At 45.4% G+C, this 18787-nt stretch overlaps 1 protein-coding gene across 1 annotated transcript in view; it reads right to left on the bottom strand.

The window, feature by feature from the left end:
* SLC67A1 (solute carrier family 67 member 1) overlaps positions 1-18315 on the bottom strand; it is a 59992-nt gene extending 41677 nt beyond the window's left edge. Inside the window, exons 1-4 of the mRNA XM_084264190.1 lie at positions 17800-18315; positions 16294-16391; positions 13628-13773; positions 12131-12263 (exon numbers count right to left, since the gene is read on the bottom strand). Of these exons, the coding sequence (XP_084120316.1) occupies positions 12131-12263; positions 13628-13773; positions 16294-16391; positions 17800-17982 (560 nt within the window). The 5' untranslated portion in view covers positions 17983-18315. The remainder of the gene's footprint in view (positions 1-12130; positions 12264-13627; positions 13774-16293; positions 16392-17799) is intronic.
* Between the last annotated feature and the right edge of the window lie 472 nt (positions 18316-18787).

Raw genomic sequence — 18787 nt, 5'->3', positions numbered from 1 at the left:
TCCCAAAGGCCTGCCTTGGGGGCACTTCTCCAGGAGCCTTCAACAGTACAGAACATTAAAGATGCCAAGACCCACCCAGCACATCAGCATCACGCTCCATAGCCTGTGGGCCATGAACAGCATAGTACACCAACCACCCAAATTCATGGCCTTACAGAGAGTTGTCTTCCAGGTAATGTTCAGCAAAGAAATGAAGCAGCAAAATAAGACTCAAGGTCACTCAGTAAAACAACGGCTGCAGAGTGGGATTCAGAAGTTGATAGCATGTCCACAAAATCAGTGTACTTCAAGACAGTTCAGGAAGCACACTGCTGTGAAGGGGGATTCCCCATTGCTGTCTGAAGGTCTTTTTTGGCATTTGAGGAAGTTCTATGGAGTTTTCCAATACTACCTGGCTCAGAAGAAATCCTTGACAGCGTCAGCCACATCAGCCAAATGATTTTGCGCTGCCTTTCTCCTCCTCCTCCTATAGCGCGAAACTGAAGTTGTGCAATAGAACTTGTTTATGCTTATACATTTTAAACCCAAAGAAAGTGTGAGGGACGATTGCATCTGATCAACACCACACAAGCTGTACCAACCTTTTCTTTCCACAGTCATTCTTTGATCCACACAACAGGTTATGACAGATGCCCCTCAACCATGACTAGAAGAATATAAGGGTTTATTAACCCACCACTACTTTTGGGGAGCTTTTGAAAAGTAGCCTTGGAAGGTAAACCCATTAAAAGAGAGAAAAGGCCCCACTGGGCAGTCCTGCACAGAACATAAGTCCAGGATGATTCTCACCAGCTTTCATACACGAGGCAAAATGTACATCTGAGCTGATCCCAATGTCAGGTGGGGCCCCTCCTGTCACCATCACAATACAAGGAGATAACCCTGTGGAGAAGGTGGCTTCTCAACTGCGGGAGGACCGGAGTCAAGCAGGAGGACAGGACTGGTGAGAAGAGTGTACAAGCTGGTTTCCATGCTCAACTGACCCATGTCTGCAGCTGCTGCTGCTCCCACAGCCTGAGGGAGTGCAGATAAGCAGCAGTTCAGCTTTTCCAGACATAGCACAATTCCTGTTTACAGCCTCTGGGCTAGACTTTTCAAAAGGAGGAGCTAGGTGTCTATTCTTGCAGGAAACCAGGTGTGTAAACAGTTCAATTCCTATATCCAGCAAACTGTGCTCTAGTGCAGCAAAGGAGGCTAGTGGAGACAAGCCAAGAGCACAGGAGCCGAGAAAGGAAAATTCTTTTAAAGCGTATGTCTAATTAGAGATGGACTTGGGCCAGAAGTTTGTATTTGAACACCTGGAACAGCCCTGGGGAGCAGAATTGTAACCTGAACCCAAATCCACACTTTGTAACTTGCTCATCTCCCACATGAACTAAAATTCAGCCTCTGGACCCAAACATCACACAGCCTGAGCTGCAGGTCTCCAACAGCCAAAGCCTGTAGATCTGGCTTTCTACTCTCAGCTGTATTTTAGCTAAGCCATTGTGCTCAGCTCCTGATGCCCTTTGTCCCTCTCACCCCACACTGCCCAGTGCCCACCATGGGCCCACTCTGCCCGGTGCCAGAGCTCGATGTTGCTGCTTAGCAGCACACCCCCAAACCATTGGCTGAAAGTGAAAAACCCCATTCGATGTCTCACAGCATGTCCTCATTTGCTCCAGAGGCCATGGCATCCCCAGCACTGTGACTGGACCCTACTTCCCACTGCAGTGCCTTCTCCCTGCGCTTGCTGTCCAAACCAGTGGATTTCCCCCACACAAAGTCAAGGCAGAGCACTCATGCCTGCAAGCCAATGCTGACAGTGACCCTCAGCTTTGTATCAAAGCAGGTCACACAGTTAGGGCTTGCTGTGAAAGGCATAATCTTCATGGTGGGGAAAGTCCCCCATGTCCTTTGTTAATCCTTCATTAATCCAGCAGCGGCCAACTCCCTTTTCTCCCTTACAGCTCAGTTCTCTGGGCAGAAAGTTAATCTTTATCCCCAGCCTCCCGTCTCCTGAATGTAGATTTTCTTTGTAGTGGAACCACATATGGCAAAGAAAGGTCAGCCCTGTCTTCATCAAACCGCCCTGTCACAGGCACGTCATGCATTTCAGACAGCTCGCGAGGCTGACTAAACATTTACTTTTGGATGGCTCATTTCCAAAGTCCAGAAATAGATCCTTGTCACCAATAAAAGAGTACCCTGGTGTACCATCACACAGCTTCACTGCCCCATTCCAGCACACCTCTTGCATTCCTGTGCTTTGCCCCTCATGGGGTTCTGCTGCTACCAGGTGTCGTGCTCACCACTGCATCCCCCTCTCAGGGTGGGCCTACAGAACAGCAAGACCTTTATCTCCTAGCTGGGTTGCTCTTGGTAGGTATTTGTTAATTAATTTGTCATCCTCTAACCTGGGGTCCTGTTAGGCTGAGGTAGGTTGCTAAAACATGTGGATGGATCTCAGTTGTTTTCCCTTTCCTGGTGGGCACCCTGCCTCTCGCAGTCAGAGGATGGGATGAATTGGCACTGCTGGGGAGAGCAAACAGGATCAGCTTGCACTGGATGTCGTAGTAGTTCAGTGTTCATGGTTTGGAAACCTTCAAGCAGTTTAGCTCTGCTGCTATTCAGGATAGCTTTGCACCACAGATGTACTTCTCTAGCTATTGCAAACTCTCCCCTGACACAGCTGAACATCCCAGAGAACTCAAACAACTGAAAAAAAAAATAATTAGGCTGTATACAAAAGCACAGGAAAGAATCCTTCAAGGGACAAGAGACTGTCTGGAAAGCATTTACCATAGAGCACACAGGCAAAAATCTAAATGATGCAATTTCTGGTAGTGTGGACAGATTACAATCGAACAATGAGACATCCTGGACTGTGTAATCACATGCAATGAGAACACACGTGGGTGTAGTGCAAGGCGTGATCCTGCTGTCACCAACCACAGGCTCCTCTGGTTACCCTGAAGGAGTTTTGCAACAAATGGTTTCAAAATTTCATTTTTAAACATCAGTAGGTCCATCTAGAAGTAAGTCTCTTTCTGCCATGAAAGGTAATTCCTGGAAAACTGGGAAACATCCAGGACTGCACTGGCAAACATCAGCCAGAAGAATTGATCCATCTTCTGTCTCATATTCAACTGGGTCTGGACAGTCAGAAAGGAGAGGGGAAGAAACACAATGCAGATAATCTGTTCTACAGCTTTGCATCAGGAAAAAGCCTTTGTAGGTCTCTCTGGGAAGTAAGCTTAAGCATCAGATACATAAGCATCCTTAGCTTTAATAACCATTACTGTCTTTCATCCCCCTTCCCTTTTTTTAAAGTCTGAGAACCATATTTAAGACTCTGGTCTCCTGTAAGTATTGCTCAGATGCTCCCCAGATGGCTTTTCCAAGGGGATTTATAATTACACGGGGTTTTTTTAAAGAAATATCCAGCAGGAATCTTTTAGGTGTCTGGAAGTTTCCTTCCTCCCTTCCTTCCTCTACAATTTTATTTTACCCAGAGCTTGATTTAAAACCAAAGCAATAACTTCCAATGACTTCAGTACATCTCAGATCACATACCCTGGGGTGAAAGAGGTATGAACCAAACCCCATAAAAATAAAAGCGATGCAGATTTCAAAAGGATTCATAGTGAAGTTTTGTAAAGAAGTAATTAGTCCAAAAGTGTCAGCCTAGAATATCACAGAATAAAGTAATATTTAACAAGACTCAAAGTTAATACTGCATACAGACCACAAAGGATTAGATGTACAATCCCCTCTCCATCAAGAAAAATAAATTAAAATCAAAGCAACAAGTTCTGTAATAATAAGCAAACAAGAAAATCTCAGAGACTTAAAAACATTAAATGTTTTCAGACCCTGAGCTACCTTAAATAGACCAGATTTCCCAAAGTGTTAAATTCCTGCCCTCTGCAAATCCATGTTAGACATCCCCAAGTGGGAGACTGAAAGGAAATCACAGTCATTTCTGGAAAGCCCGATTGCTGCATGTCTGCTTTAGAGAGCTGAGCATAGCCCCTTACACATTTGTAAAGCAAACATAAAGCAAAGCAAATTATTCTGAGTGTGTAGGGTCCATGTATCTCTCAGGCCATCCAAGCCACCTTCCAAGCAATAGTTAATTACAGGAAGACATACTACTCCTCCAAAGGTGCTGCCTTGTGTTCCCCCAAATGGGATATGATGCTACAGGGCATGTTGCCCTGCATTCTGTCTGTGCTGTCTGGGCAAACTGGGAGTGCTGCACATGCTGTGGTGCAGACCTGCTGCTGGCTTAACATAGTGCTAATGTCCTATGCACTGGTAGACCCTCACCATGGTGTCCAACCTCTCAGCTCATACCATTAGCATTGCCCTCCTCTTGGATCAGCATCTCGGCCTGCCAGTGGTGCTTAAGAGCATTTACTGCACCTCTCAGCACAGATGAAGTGGTCAGGAGCTGGCAATTTGAACGCACAGAGAACATTTCTGATGCTGGAAATGCCTTCTCCCTTGGCTGTGCTCACCCCTGTGCTTTGTCAGGGTACAGAGACAAGTGCTGGGGTTAGCCTGGACACACTCCTTTGCCCCTCGCTGTGTTCACTGCCTGGACGCTTTGTTCACATACCTTTGGCTCTTGCCAGCTGGTGGAGTGGCTGTGAGCAGGGTTTCATGAAGAGACTGCAGGGAAGCAGAAACCCTGCATGAGGGTGCACAAACTGGTGTAGTTCACGCAGTGGTCACACCTATGGGCGCCCCATCCAAGCAACCTGGCCTTCAGCCAGGGCCACAGTGAATCGACACCCAATGTGACCAGGGAGTGTTGCATCTCCCCATCCACCCAGGAGCCTCCTGCTTGTCCCATCAATCTAGCAGCAATAGTCAAGAGAAGCACCATAAAAGGTTTAGTACCCAACACTAAACTCCTCCTAGAGGCCTGCTTTTCCACCCATCCTTTACAGCAGTCATGTTTCAGGCAGTAGGAAAAGTGAGGAGAGCAGCAGGAGTGGATGCAGTGTCCCCCTTTTTTGTCTCTGTGGCAAATGAAGGTCCATTTTGAAAACGCTATTTCCTTCCAGCCCAAACCCTATCACAGCCCAATTTTACTGCCCCAGGTTACCCAACCCATCTACCCTAAAAGCACTAAGCCTTTCTCCTACAGAGCTTCACTCCTCAGCTCCCCAAGTCCCAACTCCTCCCAGTCCACCCTTCATATACCAAATACGCACATTTCTGTTCATCCCAACCTTCCTTCCCTTGTCTGATAGTCCTTCCCACACAAGCACCACATCCTTCCTGCCCTGAGCTCACCACAAGGCTGGGTTCATTCACTGTGTCAGCCACCAACCTCTGAGACTCCCCCAAACTGAGCTCAAGGGTTTTTTTCTGCTGTTTTTATGAAACAGCCAAAGACTGTCATCTGCTTTTGATAAACAATTTTAAAATAAAAGGAAACAAGCCCCCCCAAAATGGGATGGTAGCTAGGGCTCAGAAAGACTCTGCCAACCCAGGGGATAAAGAAGAAAAACTGGACGTGTTTCCCTGAGGTAGTAGATATTTGCATGAGCACACCTTGTCATAGAAGGAGTCTACACCCCAAGGGCTGTATAATCTAAATAGCAATACTGTAAATGCATTGGGAGAGGTAAGGAAGGGAAAAATGTCTCTTTGTCCCATATTATGCATGAAGAACACCAGTGCAGAGGGACAGGATGACTTACTTGCATCACAGGAAAATCACGGCTCAGAGAAGTATCAAATGCCCATTCAGGGAATTAACCACAGCTTGTTCTGTGCTTTCTATTTTCTGTTAACAATGGAAACAGCATGTCCTTGGATTCTGATCCCCAGTGATACTGCTGGATTTGCTGCCCTGTCCTGAAACACTCCAAAAGTGGTAAAAGCAGATGAAGCTCTACCAAGTCATGAGCAGATGTCACCTTATTGTGCAACCTGCATGCCCAGGGCCATACTCAGCCCTCTGATGCTGCCTCTGCTACCAAGACCATACCCAAAATCCCCAGTATCTTTCCATAAAATTCCAGGGTTTGGACTTTCAGTTTTTTTGTTTGGGTTTGGGGTATTTTTTGGGGGGATGGGGTGTGGTGTTGGGTTTTCTTTCCATTTTCTACACTTACTACATAGGGATGTTAAGCCAGGCTTGACAAGAAAAATCAGCCACCACATCACCATAATCTTGCAGGGACACAGCTAACAACCCACCAGGCAGGGCACCACACCACACAGAAACCCAGCGCTTTCAAAGCATCAGCCAAGGGGAGTGGTGTTCAAACATCCCTAATTGTTTAGCAGAGGTAACTTCACAAACACACACGCTTTTGATTGTGATCTAGCCGCCACACATACAAACCAGGGTTTCGATCGCCCACCACCCCCTCACTTTCTGACTCCAGGCATGGGGTGGTGAGGCAGGGCAGCCTCCCCCAGCATACAGGCACAGTGAAAGCTGGAGAAGACAGTGAGGAAATTTCCTTAGCTTCCCCATAGAAGCTAATTTCCCCCCCTTTATTTCCTAGCTGACTGTCTGCTGAGGTAAGCGCTGCCAGTCCACAGAGGGACACCAGGTAAACCGCGCCAGGAGTCCTTCTGCCCATGGGTCTGGTGCAAGGCATCACCTCCTGCAATCCCCAGCCTCAAGTCTCCATCCAAGCAGCATAAACCAGCCACGTGAGCAAACTCCAGATACTTTCTGCCCCTGGTGGGTTGTTTTATTTAAATGCCTTTTCATCATGGATGCAGCTAATGCAAAAGGGCAGAAATGTCCAGCAGGAAGGATGGCAGTGTAGGGAGAAGGGGCGGGTAGACATCCCCTGTCAACCAGCACAGCCATGCTTGCAGCCCTGACACCAAATCCCTACAGAAAGCTAAGTAAGAATAAGGGTTTTGAAGGAAACTGGGGTCCTCCTGACAAGGCTGAGGGAGGGGTTAGTTAGCTCGATGCAAGCCCAGCCCTCCTCAGCCATACCCTATACCTTTGAGGAGAGACACAGACATGAGGTCTCTCTTCCAGGAGCTGCTGGCTCCTTCCCTGAACCCCACTCTTCCTCTCTTGGGAAAGGGCCCCACCTATGGGTGAAGAACCAAAGGGGAGCTCTTAGCCCCATCATACCACCCTCCACTCAAGTTCAGGCCAGGGCTTGTGGGGAGAAGACGGAAGAGCCAGGTTTACTAAAGGTCTAGAAGGAGAGAACCTTTGCAGTGTCAGTGTGGTCTTGCAGCAGGTACATAGGAGAAAGACAGTAGACTCAAATCTAAATTTGGTGGCCTAGAAGTGGTAGGTGATATCAGGTAGAGGTTTTAGGAAGGAAGGACTAGGAATAAGCTTGGTGCAGACCCACCAGTTGCATGAAGGCAGTACAGAGCAGAAGAAACTGCTCAGGACCTGCATCCTGTTGACTTCTGGTCTGATGCAGGAGAGTGAACATACTCCTGGACTGTGACCACAGGCACAATGTGCTAGAGGCCAGTTTGGGGACTGTGATGTTAAGCAAGCAGAAAGCTTGCAAGGCAGCCTTTTCCCTGATATGTTTCAGGCCTGCTTCATGTGGAGGTAAGTGGTGCTCTAGAACTGCCTGTGCCTCTCCACTAACCACACAGTGCCTGCACAGCAAATTTAGGTGTAGCTGTCTCGACTGTAGATTAGGCAAACTCCAGCCAAAGCACACTAAGACATTTTTCAGCTTCAAGAGTAAGTTACACAAGTCATCAGAACTAGAAAACTGGTTTGGGGTAGAGGAGAGAAGTGACTGTTACCTGAACTCTACAAGTTGTGGAGGAATGAGGTGCACAGTAAGCTATCCAGACCTGGTTAACATAGGCATTACACACAATCTTTGCAACCGTGGCTTCTAAAATTAGTATTGTCACTCAGTAAATGAGCAAAATAACCTCTGGATTCTGTTCTATTTTTCACAGAAGGCCACAGGTCCCCTGCATCTCCCCTAATCCAGCTCCTTGACAAACAGGCTATTCACTGTTCCCTCCCCATCACTCCCACGGCACCAGAGATCTTGACCGACAGTGAGAGGCTACATTGCAGCTCACAGATGCCTTACTGGCAAGCAGACATCACCTCCTTCTCCCTGAAGTCCCAGGACAAAGCAACGCCTGTACCAGCAACATTGATCCATGCTGCTTGGCCAATCGACATCATTCCAGGCAGAGAAATACCACAGCTTCTACTGGAAGGGAGCAGGAGCAGCTCCCAGCAGCAGAATGCCCTGCTTTGTCCTGAAACAGAGACACCCTCTCACCCTTCGCCATGTTCCCACTCGCCTTCCCAGCTCCCAACCTTGAGCCCTTTCAACACCCACGGTTTTTCCACTCTGCTGCAAAGTGATGAGAAATTCCCTGCCAGAGGACATTGTTCAAATGTGTTACTGAAAAGAAATGCAATTCCCTACTCCCGGCAAAAAAGCTCCTTCTTTTCCCCTGAGGAAGAAGGATAATAGCACAGCCAGGGAAAAAAAAGCTATCCCCAAAGCCTGCTATAATAATATTAAATAAGAAACCAAAGGGGCTTGGCCAGGAAAATCCCCAGTTCAAAAGAATAATTGCTCCAGGAGGTTTAAGCCTACAGCTGAGTCACTAAAATGAAGAAACCTCTCCTTGTCCATAGAAAGCAAACAAGTCTTGGGCCATGCAGCAAAGCTTCTGTATGTCCTTGTTAGAGAGAAAGAAGAAAGAAGCCAAATGCAATTAATCATAGTCCCAGAAGAAAGGATGAAATCTCTGTAATTAGCTACCTAGACTCATCTTTCCACTTTTGAAGACTAATCCAGCCTTCTTCTTTCACTCTTCACCCACAGCGCTGCCATAAAAAAAATCTACTACACATACCAAATCGCTTCTCTCCAGGGGTACACACTCACCTGCAGCCCATGGTACCCTAACAACTCCTCAGTAAGCATACACAGAGGGAGTACATTTGCAGAGAGCAAACAGAGCTCCTTTTCTTACTCACCCTTTGTGAATGAGCTGTGATGGAGTTTGCAGACTCTCCAAGAACCTGGAGACCTCAGCTGAACTACAGGAGTTATTTTCAAGCTAGGTATTTTATATCCACAATCCCAATCCAACTGATTAATGACCAGAAAAGCATACAAACATGAAAATACTTTTCAAATGGTTAAGATTACAACTGCTTGTGTTAATAAACTGTTTTATATCTCATCCCCTGCCCATAAAAAGCACATTCTTTCACAGGTTTACACATTGTTTATACAGAGGTGAGTAGACAAGGCAGGAACAAAGCCTCCAGCAAGTAAATTCAGCAGGGTTAAACCAGCTGGTGAGCAGTTCCTTTAACAGCAAAAGGCAAAGCTATATTTTACAGATTAAACACACACAGATCTGACTAAAACTCACGATTCCTTTGCTACAGTATCAATCAAAATCTCAGAAAAAAATGAAGGAAAAGTGTAGTACTTTTGAGAGAGGAAGAGGAAGGCCTGGAGCTGATGGTTACAGCTTAGGAGTGGAGGTCAGGATCTCAAAAATCCTATGCAAATTAGAACAAGCCATTCAACTTCCCTGGGGCTCCTTTAACAAATAAGGGTTGACAAATATTATTACAACAATGAAAACAACAACAGACTGGCTCTTTAGGTCAAGTATATCAATGGTAAATGCAGTGAAATAATACCAAAATTACATCAGCTGAGGAACTGAGACAGATTTCTTCCCCCTCTATTGTATACAAACCACTGCTAACATATGAATAGTGCTGTCAACAACAGATGGGGAATGCCAGCCAGCTTTGTGGTGAGGGGGAGCAAAGATTGCAGAGTGGACAGAATCTCCAGCTTTTCCCTTCCATGACATGGCAGAAATGCTGATTTTCAAAGGAAGGAGATTGGGTCATTCTTCTATAAAAAACCAGAAGTGATTACAGAGCTCCAAGTACAGCTGGAGCCTTCCTGCACAAACATGGGAAATAGGGAAGGATGATTACCAGCCAGATTGTGAGATACAGCTACAGGGCCAAGGAGCCTTGAGTATACCCATAAAGTGATGCCCTCTCTATTCCCTCCAGGTCACTGCCACAGACTCAACCAGAGGCACTGGGGATGCTCTGGTGGCTGTTCCGTGGTATGGAGCTGTCTTCATCTGCTTGCAGGGCTGAACTCCTGCTCACCATCAATATCAGTCAAAACACTAAAAATAGGCTGATTGCTCCTCTAAACGTTTGCACAGAAATCTGGCAGAGGAGCTAAGCACGGTGTCAGGGCAAAAGAGAGATTTAGCTGCAGCAAAGCTGGGTACCAAATGCCCAGAGTGGCCCCCCTGTGTAGTCCTTCAGCCTGGATCTGCTATTTATAAAATCAGATTAGCTCTCTGTGCATCAGGGTGGTCAGAAGGGTTCTGCCAGTACACTGGGGTTTGTCCTTGGTTATTGGGAATTCCTACCACCCTTCCAAGGGGATGCACAGATCCTCATGGAGAAGACCAAATGCTGCCAACAGATAGGCTGTTTTCCCCTCTCCTGCCACGGGACATAAGAACAGCCCTGAAACCACTGCGACGGGGCGTGCCAGCAGTCACACGCGAACTGCTAGCCAAAGCTGCCCCCCGCCGGATACCAGGGAAACATCCCCCTGCAATGGGAAAGTCAAAAGCTATGTGGTTTTTCAGGCGCGCGTCCCTTACTTTCGCATAATGATGGGCAATGTCCACTTTTCTCTGTGTTATGTTGCAGGCACAAAGCATAAGCACCAGAAGCTTTCAAAATACACAGCAACCTGGGGAGTCTGGAAGCATCCAGTTGTCTGACAGCACCAAGCCCCAACATCCAATAGCTGGACTGCATTCCAGTGTTTCTAAGCAGCTGAAACAGGGGGTTGGTTCTCTCCCACTGTTGATTCTTCTGTAAACCAACGACTGATGCACACGCTGGTAAGCGAAACCCCATACATTTTTGCTAGATAACAATGCTACTTGAATGTTGATATTTAAATACTGGCATTAACCAAAGATTAAGCTCAGAATTGAGCTAACCTTTACTTTCAGACAGTGAACACTGAAGAGATGATCACTGTATTTGATTGAAAATAATACTTATTAAAACCCCACTCAACTGTCAACATCTATAAATACTTTAAAATCCCAAATTAGTTATGTGCAACCTTGATTTTCATTTCATGCAACTATACAATTACAAAATTAATCCTCCTAGCCAGCCTTGTGTCAACTGACCAACACAGAACAGGTACCAACCACAAAAGAAGGAAGGAAAACCTTTTAGGTTTGTCTCAAGAGAGGAAGAAAAGTCTGGCCATTAATTCAGCCCAAAACTGCCAAGGTACAGGCAACCAACAGAGCCCCCAGGGTCTGCGCCCCAAGGCAGCAAGGTTGAAGTCTCGTCCCCGATTAACCTTTGCAAAGATTTGAGACACGAAGCAGCATCCCTGCAGCACCTGAATGCTTGCAGATACACAACAGGGATCGGAGACCAACACCCAATGCCCAACACCCAGATCACATAGCCCCACGTACAGCCCACAGTGCTCGCAGCACTAGGAAAAGGGTCATGGAGGGAAAAACCCTTAAAAAATCATCAGTGACATTTGGCTCAGGGGCTGGAGGTTCATGAAAATGTATGTTTTAATGAGACAGCGCTGCTGGACGACCAAAAGCCCCACACGCTGGTAGGGCTGCTCTGGGTCGCTGTGACGTGACAAGCGGCGTAGGCAGGCCGACGGTGACACCTAGCGAACGCTGGCGCTTGCCAGCGACACCCATCCCTTCCAGAACAAGCCCAATTCCTGAAAACCAGAGTTTCCCTGGATTATCTTTAACCTCTGCCCTATGATGCTGCGTAGCCATAATTTTTTTCCAACCTCTGTGCGCGTTATTTCCGTGCTAACCTGCACCTGCAGAAGCCAACGTGCATAAGGAAAGTAGTAAAACAAAATAAACGCTTAAAAGTTCACGAAGGATTTCCCTCACCCCCTCCACACCCCCACCTTTCAATAAGGTTGTCCTAAAAACAGTGACAGTAGTACTTTGTAGCAGTATGAAAAGCAAAATTTCGAGTTCTGGTACAATCCCCTGCTGCCAACAGCAGTCAGATGCCATCAAAAGCTAGAGGAGAAGCAAAATACCCTTTTGCGGTTCAAACAAGTGAATGACTCACCCAAATTTGGTGGAAAGGACACCTCCCAAGGCAGAGCCGATGATGATGCCTATTCCAAAGCAAAGGCCCATTTTCCCCAAAGCATCAGCGCGTTGTGAAGGAGTAGTCATGTCTGTGATAACTTTCTGAGCACCTGCCAGGAAAGAAATCCCTTGAAAGAAACTTGCCACAGTGTCTGAGCAGTGGGTATACATCTTTAGGTCACAGAAACAGTGCCTGCCATTAAACAGTCCTTGCAACCCCGCTGCTCATGCACACTGCTGAGTGGAATTGGTTCAGCTCATCATTCATAGGAAACAAAACCACTCAAACAAACCACAAGTGGCAAGAAGAGACTTTGCATCCTTGAGTCCTCTTGCACGGGTTACAGACTTCTGGGAGCTAAAGGTTGTTGTATGGTTTTTACTAGAAACACCTAGGAAAGGCCAATGAAAGCAGAACAGCTTGGCAAGTAGCAGAAGGGATTTTTGTAAGCACGTTTCCTTTTGACTGATGTATTCCTTTTGCAAGGAGAAAAGAAAAAGCTCTCCTATGAGCTATCCTGGTTACAAGGCAGTAGCTGAGAAGTTTGAGATAGCACTGCTGCCAGCCAGTACTCATGACCCACATGTGAATGGCAAAGTCCAAGACATTTACTCAAAATTGTAGAGGAGAATGGAACTGGGCCTACAGGCTACCAGGCCCTGCTTTCCATGACCAGCACACATGCTGCTTCAGGTTCACACCATTTCACCCCTAACCATCAAGTGTTTCTCCTGTGCTGTTGAGCCTGTTGACTTTCAGCAACGTGAGCATAAAGAGATGAATAAGCAATAAAAGCAACTGTGTCGTGGTTTTACCCCGGCTGAGAGCCGAGATCCACACAGCTGCCTGCTCTTTAAAGGAAAAGAGGAGGGGGAGAAGAGGCGGGAGAGGGGAGGGGGGGTGTGAGGCAAGGGAAGGGAAAAGGAAGGGGCAAATAACAACCCCAAAACCAAGAAACCAAAAGCCCGTAGGTTGGGATAAGGATAGTTTACTAAAATAGCAGAAAGATAAAATATAACAATGCTAACAGGACTTTAGAGAAAAAAATATATGAAACTGTTGATACACAATGCAGTTTCTCACCCAACCACACAGCTCAGGCCGTGCCACCCAGAGCCGTCCCGGAACCTGACCGTCCCCCAAAAACCACGCATCCCGGAGCCGCCCCTGCTCTTCCTCCCATCAGCCCCCCTTTATACTGAGCAGGACATAATTGGCATGGAATACCCTCTATGGCCTGTTTGGGTCACCTGTCCTGGCTTCGTCCCCTCCTTTCTCATTAATAGAGAAATATGAAGAGCTGAAAAAGTCCTTGACTGCTTGACTCAACTAAAAACATCAGGGTGTTACCAGCACTGCTTCCATTTTAACTCTCAAACACAGCATTCCATCCGTTGCTACAAAAGAAGTTAACTCCATCCTGACCAAAACCAGGACAAATTGGTAAAGTCACTCAGCCCTGACCAGCCTTACCTGGTAGCCCGTGCATGAACACTGCAGGCAGCCTTGAGAGAAAGAGGAGAGGGATGCTGGTGGAGATGGACATGAGCAGGAAGAAGGCACTTCCAGATGCACAGGAGAGAATTAAGGCAACTCGGGTGCCAAATTGATCTGCAAACCTGGTACAGAAATGGTACAAGTTTGTCAGAAGTGGAACCATGTAGGTCATTAGAAGCACAATGCACCTAAATGGATGGAGCTGCCCCTCCTTTTCACACTGATGGGAAGCACTGGTCAGATTCTCAGAAGTGCTCAGTTCCCAAAAGACAACTAGACATTCAGAGAAGATCAGCTTACTGGGTCTGAGCACTAGACAACCTCTCTTCATTGCTGACCACCAACAATAAAAAACTTTGCAATGAAACCCAAAACAAGCCCCCCTAAACCAGCTGTTGCCACTGTTCAGACCATTTCCAAACCCTTGTGAGCAAAATATAACATGTACTTAATTTCTACTCCCTTGGTATTTCAGTGAATAAATGTGTTTATCTCAGAACTGATACAGAGCAGCCACAGAGGCAGTTACAACAGCTTAGTTCAATAATTCATTCAATATTATCACTTCAGAGCACATAGTGCCTTCAAATTTTACTTTGTGACTCAGAGATAGTTCAGACCAGGGCATCAGGCAAGCTAATTTTTTAGTTCAGGCTTGATGGCAACTGAAGTTATTCCAGTTTCTTTCCAGAGGATGTTCATTAAATAAAATTAATAGGCAGTTTTCTATTTAGGTCCAACAAAGACTTCACAATAGTGACTCAAATTTTCTTCTATTTGAAGAAAAAACCCGAAATAGCAAGATCAAGTTTTGGTTCAGGTTTTATTCATGTCCAAGATACTTTAAAAAGCCAAGTTGTACAAAGTCCAAGAGAACCACAGAAAGGGTTCTGTGCAACTGGGACTAAGATGACCCTAAACCAGACCTTAGATGGTGATTTTCACTCCAATTTCCCCTTCCTTCATTCCACTGAAGTTGCATATTATAGTTCTTGGGCAAACATTACCTTGCATAGCAATTAGTTGTGCTTACACTAAAACAAACACCACCACAAAAAACGCCAAGACTGGTCTACAAGCAAAGTTAAGTATAAGAAATTAAAGGGCTTTGTGTTGAGGAAGAGGTACAGGTCAAAATTTCTCTGTTAACATGAAAGTCAGGGAAGGTTGTACTCGCTGTTTGTAACCTAAAGGCTAAGAGTCACTATTCAGTCCAGGCCTTTTTTTGTTTTGTTACTAAATTAGTATTTCATCTTCTCATGGCTGTTTAGGAGCATCAAGTAAGAAGAACAAGGAAAACTGACCTATGCCACGCATTTTCTTACTTTTATGCTTCTTCCCATTTTCTCTTTATCTATTTACACTGAGGTCAGAGCAGCCTCACATCTGGGAATATCCTTTTTATCTCAAATATACATAGCAAATTGTGGCTTTAGTCTGGCAATATACACCTTCTACACCAGTGGGAGCTCAGACCCGAATGGATTCTAGTTTGCTGATTTACTTCCTTCCAGCATTTCTTCTGGACATCAGTGAATGACATGCACAGAGGAAAACCAGATTTCGTAGAATATATTGACTTGGAAGGGACCCATAAGGGTCACCCAGAACCAAAATACAACTAGTTTTGCCTGTTAATAGAAAAAGCATTCAAATTGGACCTTTGCACCATGTCTATTCTTAGGAACACGTTTTCTTCCAAGCTGCACTGTAGGATTTAACGATACCGTTATTAATTTTAAAACGTGTTTCATTTTAGCATCCAAGGGCTTTTAGAGATCAGATCCTTGAAGTACTAGAGGAGCCTGTAGAGCTCACAATCTACATCAACCAGAATGGTAAATCCCACACAGGAAGACTGAGGCACACACCAGCTCCCTATCCATCTATTGCTTTGTTTATCAGTAGCAGGACTAAAAAGAAAAGCTGGATTTTCTCAGCCTCCTTTCAGTTTCCTATCACTGGATTACACTGCTCTTTCAAACTTTTTTCCTGCTCTCTGGGAATTCATTGACCACCACTTGAATTTATTTTTTGGCGGGGGGGGGGGGGGCATTTACATCTCATTATGAACAGGAACACGAATTCCATGGGGTAGAGAGGCAAAAAAAACCAAGTCTTTTCAACTCATTTTATTAGATGAGCTTATAGATGCATCAGTTCTTAAAGATTCACACAAATCTGTATTTGTATTAAGCTATATAAATACAGTAAGATTCAGACATACAGATAACACGACTCTCAATTATTTTCACTGACAGCTCTACTTAACATCAATAAATAGCTTCTTTTTTTTAGGCTTCCCAGTCACAAGAGATTTCTAAGGTTACACATGGCTATAAAACATGTGCAGGATTAAGCCGTTTGGACCTGTACTCTGAGGACTCCAGTGGCTTTAGCCTGTTCCCAGTATATTGTTACGCTTAATTGTGTGTCATTAAAACATAGCTAAGTTAGTATAAAGGCTGCTTCTATGTTGCGGTATTTCTAATTATAGTATTTATTTTCCCCTTGCCCATTTATGAAATCTTCAAACATTTCAACAGGACCATGAACCAGAACTAAACGGGTTTTTATTAAAGTATAAAAATGCCTGGCCTTTTTCAGCTATGAAAAGGGTCATGAGAATTGTTCTCACTTACCTTCCAAAAATGGGACCTCCCACGAGCTGGAGGACACCAAAGGTTGTCTGGAGGTAGCCAAACCCCACTGAATCCAAACCTAGGCTCTTTGCCAAGTACTAAAATAAAATAAAAAACAAAACACAACCAAAACCCCAAACAAAAACCTTAGCAGGTCAGGGGAAGTAAAGTATACTGTATTTCTGAATAAAAAGCTTAACATCTGTATGGTGACTCCTACAGCTCCAAACAAGCACTTTCTACAAAGGAAATCTTCAGTAGGTCAGACAGAGGCTTCTTAATGAAGACCAAAAAAGCCTCTGTTCCACATCATTCACTAATGAAGATCAGGAGGATGTGATTAAAACCATCAGTTTTGCACCAGATGAAAAATGTCAACTGGCCTTTACCTTTGCAGTCTGAAAAAGCTTAAATTACAGAAGACTCTTTGCTATTTAGGTACTGCTATGAGAGAGGATGTAGATTAAGTAGTTTTCCAGCTTCCAGACTCCACACCTGGGGCAACCTGAGTATCACCCAGGAGATGACTGTGGTAAGGTCTTAGAACTTCTGTTTAATCAAGCAAGCCACAATCAAAGCAAGCACAATATAGGGAAAATGTTGGCTTTACTAATCTGGTTGGTCTATTCATAACCTGACCTTGATAAAAAACCCAAACCAAAACAAAACCCCAGCAACCAAAAAAACCCACCCCCAAAACCTCAGATACACACCTTGAAGAGACCCCATCCCTTGGGGTTTTTATTTTAAAATCATATGCTCAAATAACAGCTGTTTCTGATTCACATTTTTTTTTTGCGCCATCTGCTAAGTTTAAAACTCTCAGCCAAGTTCAGCTCTTGGAAGTTGGGGGAGGTGCCCCAACCTTGCATGCTTCCCCAGGGCATGCTCTGCACCCAGGTCCCCAGACCAGTGCAATCTCCCATCGATTACAAGGGATCTCCCATGAATAAACTGTCTTTCTGACCACAGGCTCAGGGCACCACAAGACTGGTTTAGTCCCAGGAGGCACAAAACTAGCAGAGAGATCTCCCAGAACGTATAGGCTCACCAAGGACAGGGAGGGACAGATGTATCATAGATACAGGAGCTCACGAGAGCAGGAAAGCAGACAGAAGAGTGCAGCTGGTGAGAAGCAATGACTCCCACTCATGGCTGGCTTTTTACACCCTCAGAAAACCTACTTCTGATTGGTAACCTCTGATTTCTGCTGCCTGCTTGTTGGGTTGCTTATCCCAGCTTGCACTACAAGCAAGAAGACAGAAACATCAGCCTCACCCCGAGCCACCATGCCAAGGAGGAGCTCTAGGTGCTAGTGCAACACAAATAATAAACCAGCTTTTACTGCCTCGGCATACCCTGGACACAGTCACAGCTTGCTTGCCAGACAGGAGCACGCTTTCCTCTCTCATTCTTGACAGAAACTCTCTTCTGACTTTGCTGGAAAACTACAGAGCCTGGCTCTGAAGACAAGATGTGATACAAAGCAGGATGATCCATACTCACAGGCATGACTCCCATCTGCATGAACAGGAAGGTCAGCTCTAGGGTAGCAATCAGGTAGGCAACAAGGATCACTTGTCCCCTCCTGACCTCTCCAGAGTGGCTGCTCTCCCCAAAGGTCTTGGTCCTCATTCCTGAGGCTCCTTCCTCACATCCAGAGCTGGCTTTTGTGTTCATAGCACTCATAGAGGGACTTCCTGCAGGCTGCCGGGCTGAAAAGTGACTCAAAGGTGCTTTCTAGCTAGGAACACAGAGCATAGGTAAGGTGCAGAAGCCGTGTTTACAGTTCAAAGCTTACAGTGTGAAAGGTGCTGAGTCAGTATGCCATGGATTATTTTTTTCTTTTCTTCTTTGTTGGGTTTTTTTTTCCCCTTCCCTTTGCTTGCCAGGCAGGATCAAATCAAATCACAGATTCTGTTCTTCAGCCTCGTCTTAGGTGGGCTTATTGTTTCAAGGACCATTACAACAAAGACTGGCTTGAGAAACCCAGCAGGGTGAAAGTAGACATTGCCCCAAACAAGAGCACGTGACAAACTCGTTGAGCTTTTAACTGTTTCATGTCTTTCACTTTTATTGCTTCTGATGGCATTGAAAAAGATAACTGGTTTAATTCTTCATGAAAGGCACTTTGATTTTATTTTTGGAGGTTGACAGTGAACCTTACAGCAGACCAGCTATTTCCAAGTCCTCATGCTGCTTGCAGTAAATTTATACAGACCCTAAACCAAGCATAGGTCTTACATGCAGTTAAGATTGCTCTCAACACCTCTAGCTGAGCCGTTTTCTCTACTGCATCAGGTGCTGCAAATTTACAGAGATAGCTAGCAAACATGCACATGTAACTCCACCCAGGCCCTGAGTTACCAGCCAGTCCCAAAAATATTTAAAAAAAAAATTAAATCCACACAAATCATGACACTGACTGCAAACTGGGGAATTAAATAAACAAGATCCATTTGTCATTTTGGGGTTTTGTTTGTTTACTTTGAGT

The sequence above is a fragment of the Gallinula chloropus genome (genome assembly GCF_964237585.1).
Source record: "Gallinula chloropus genome assembly, chromosome: 4".
Lineage (NCBI taxonomy): Eukaryota > Metazoa > Chordata > Aves > Gruiformes > Rallidae > Gallinula > Gallinula chloropus.
This window is presented reverse-complemented; position numbering and strand designations above follow the sequence as displayed.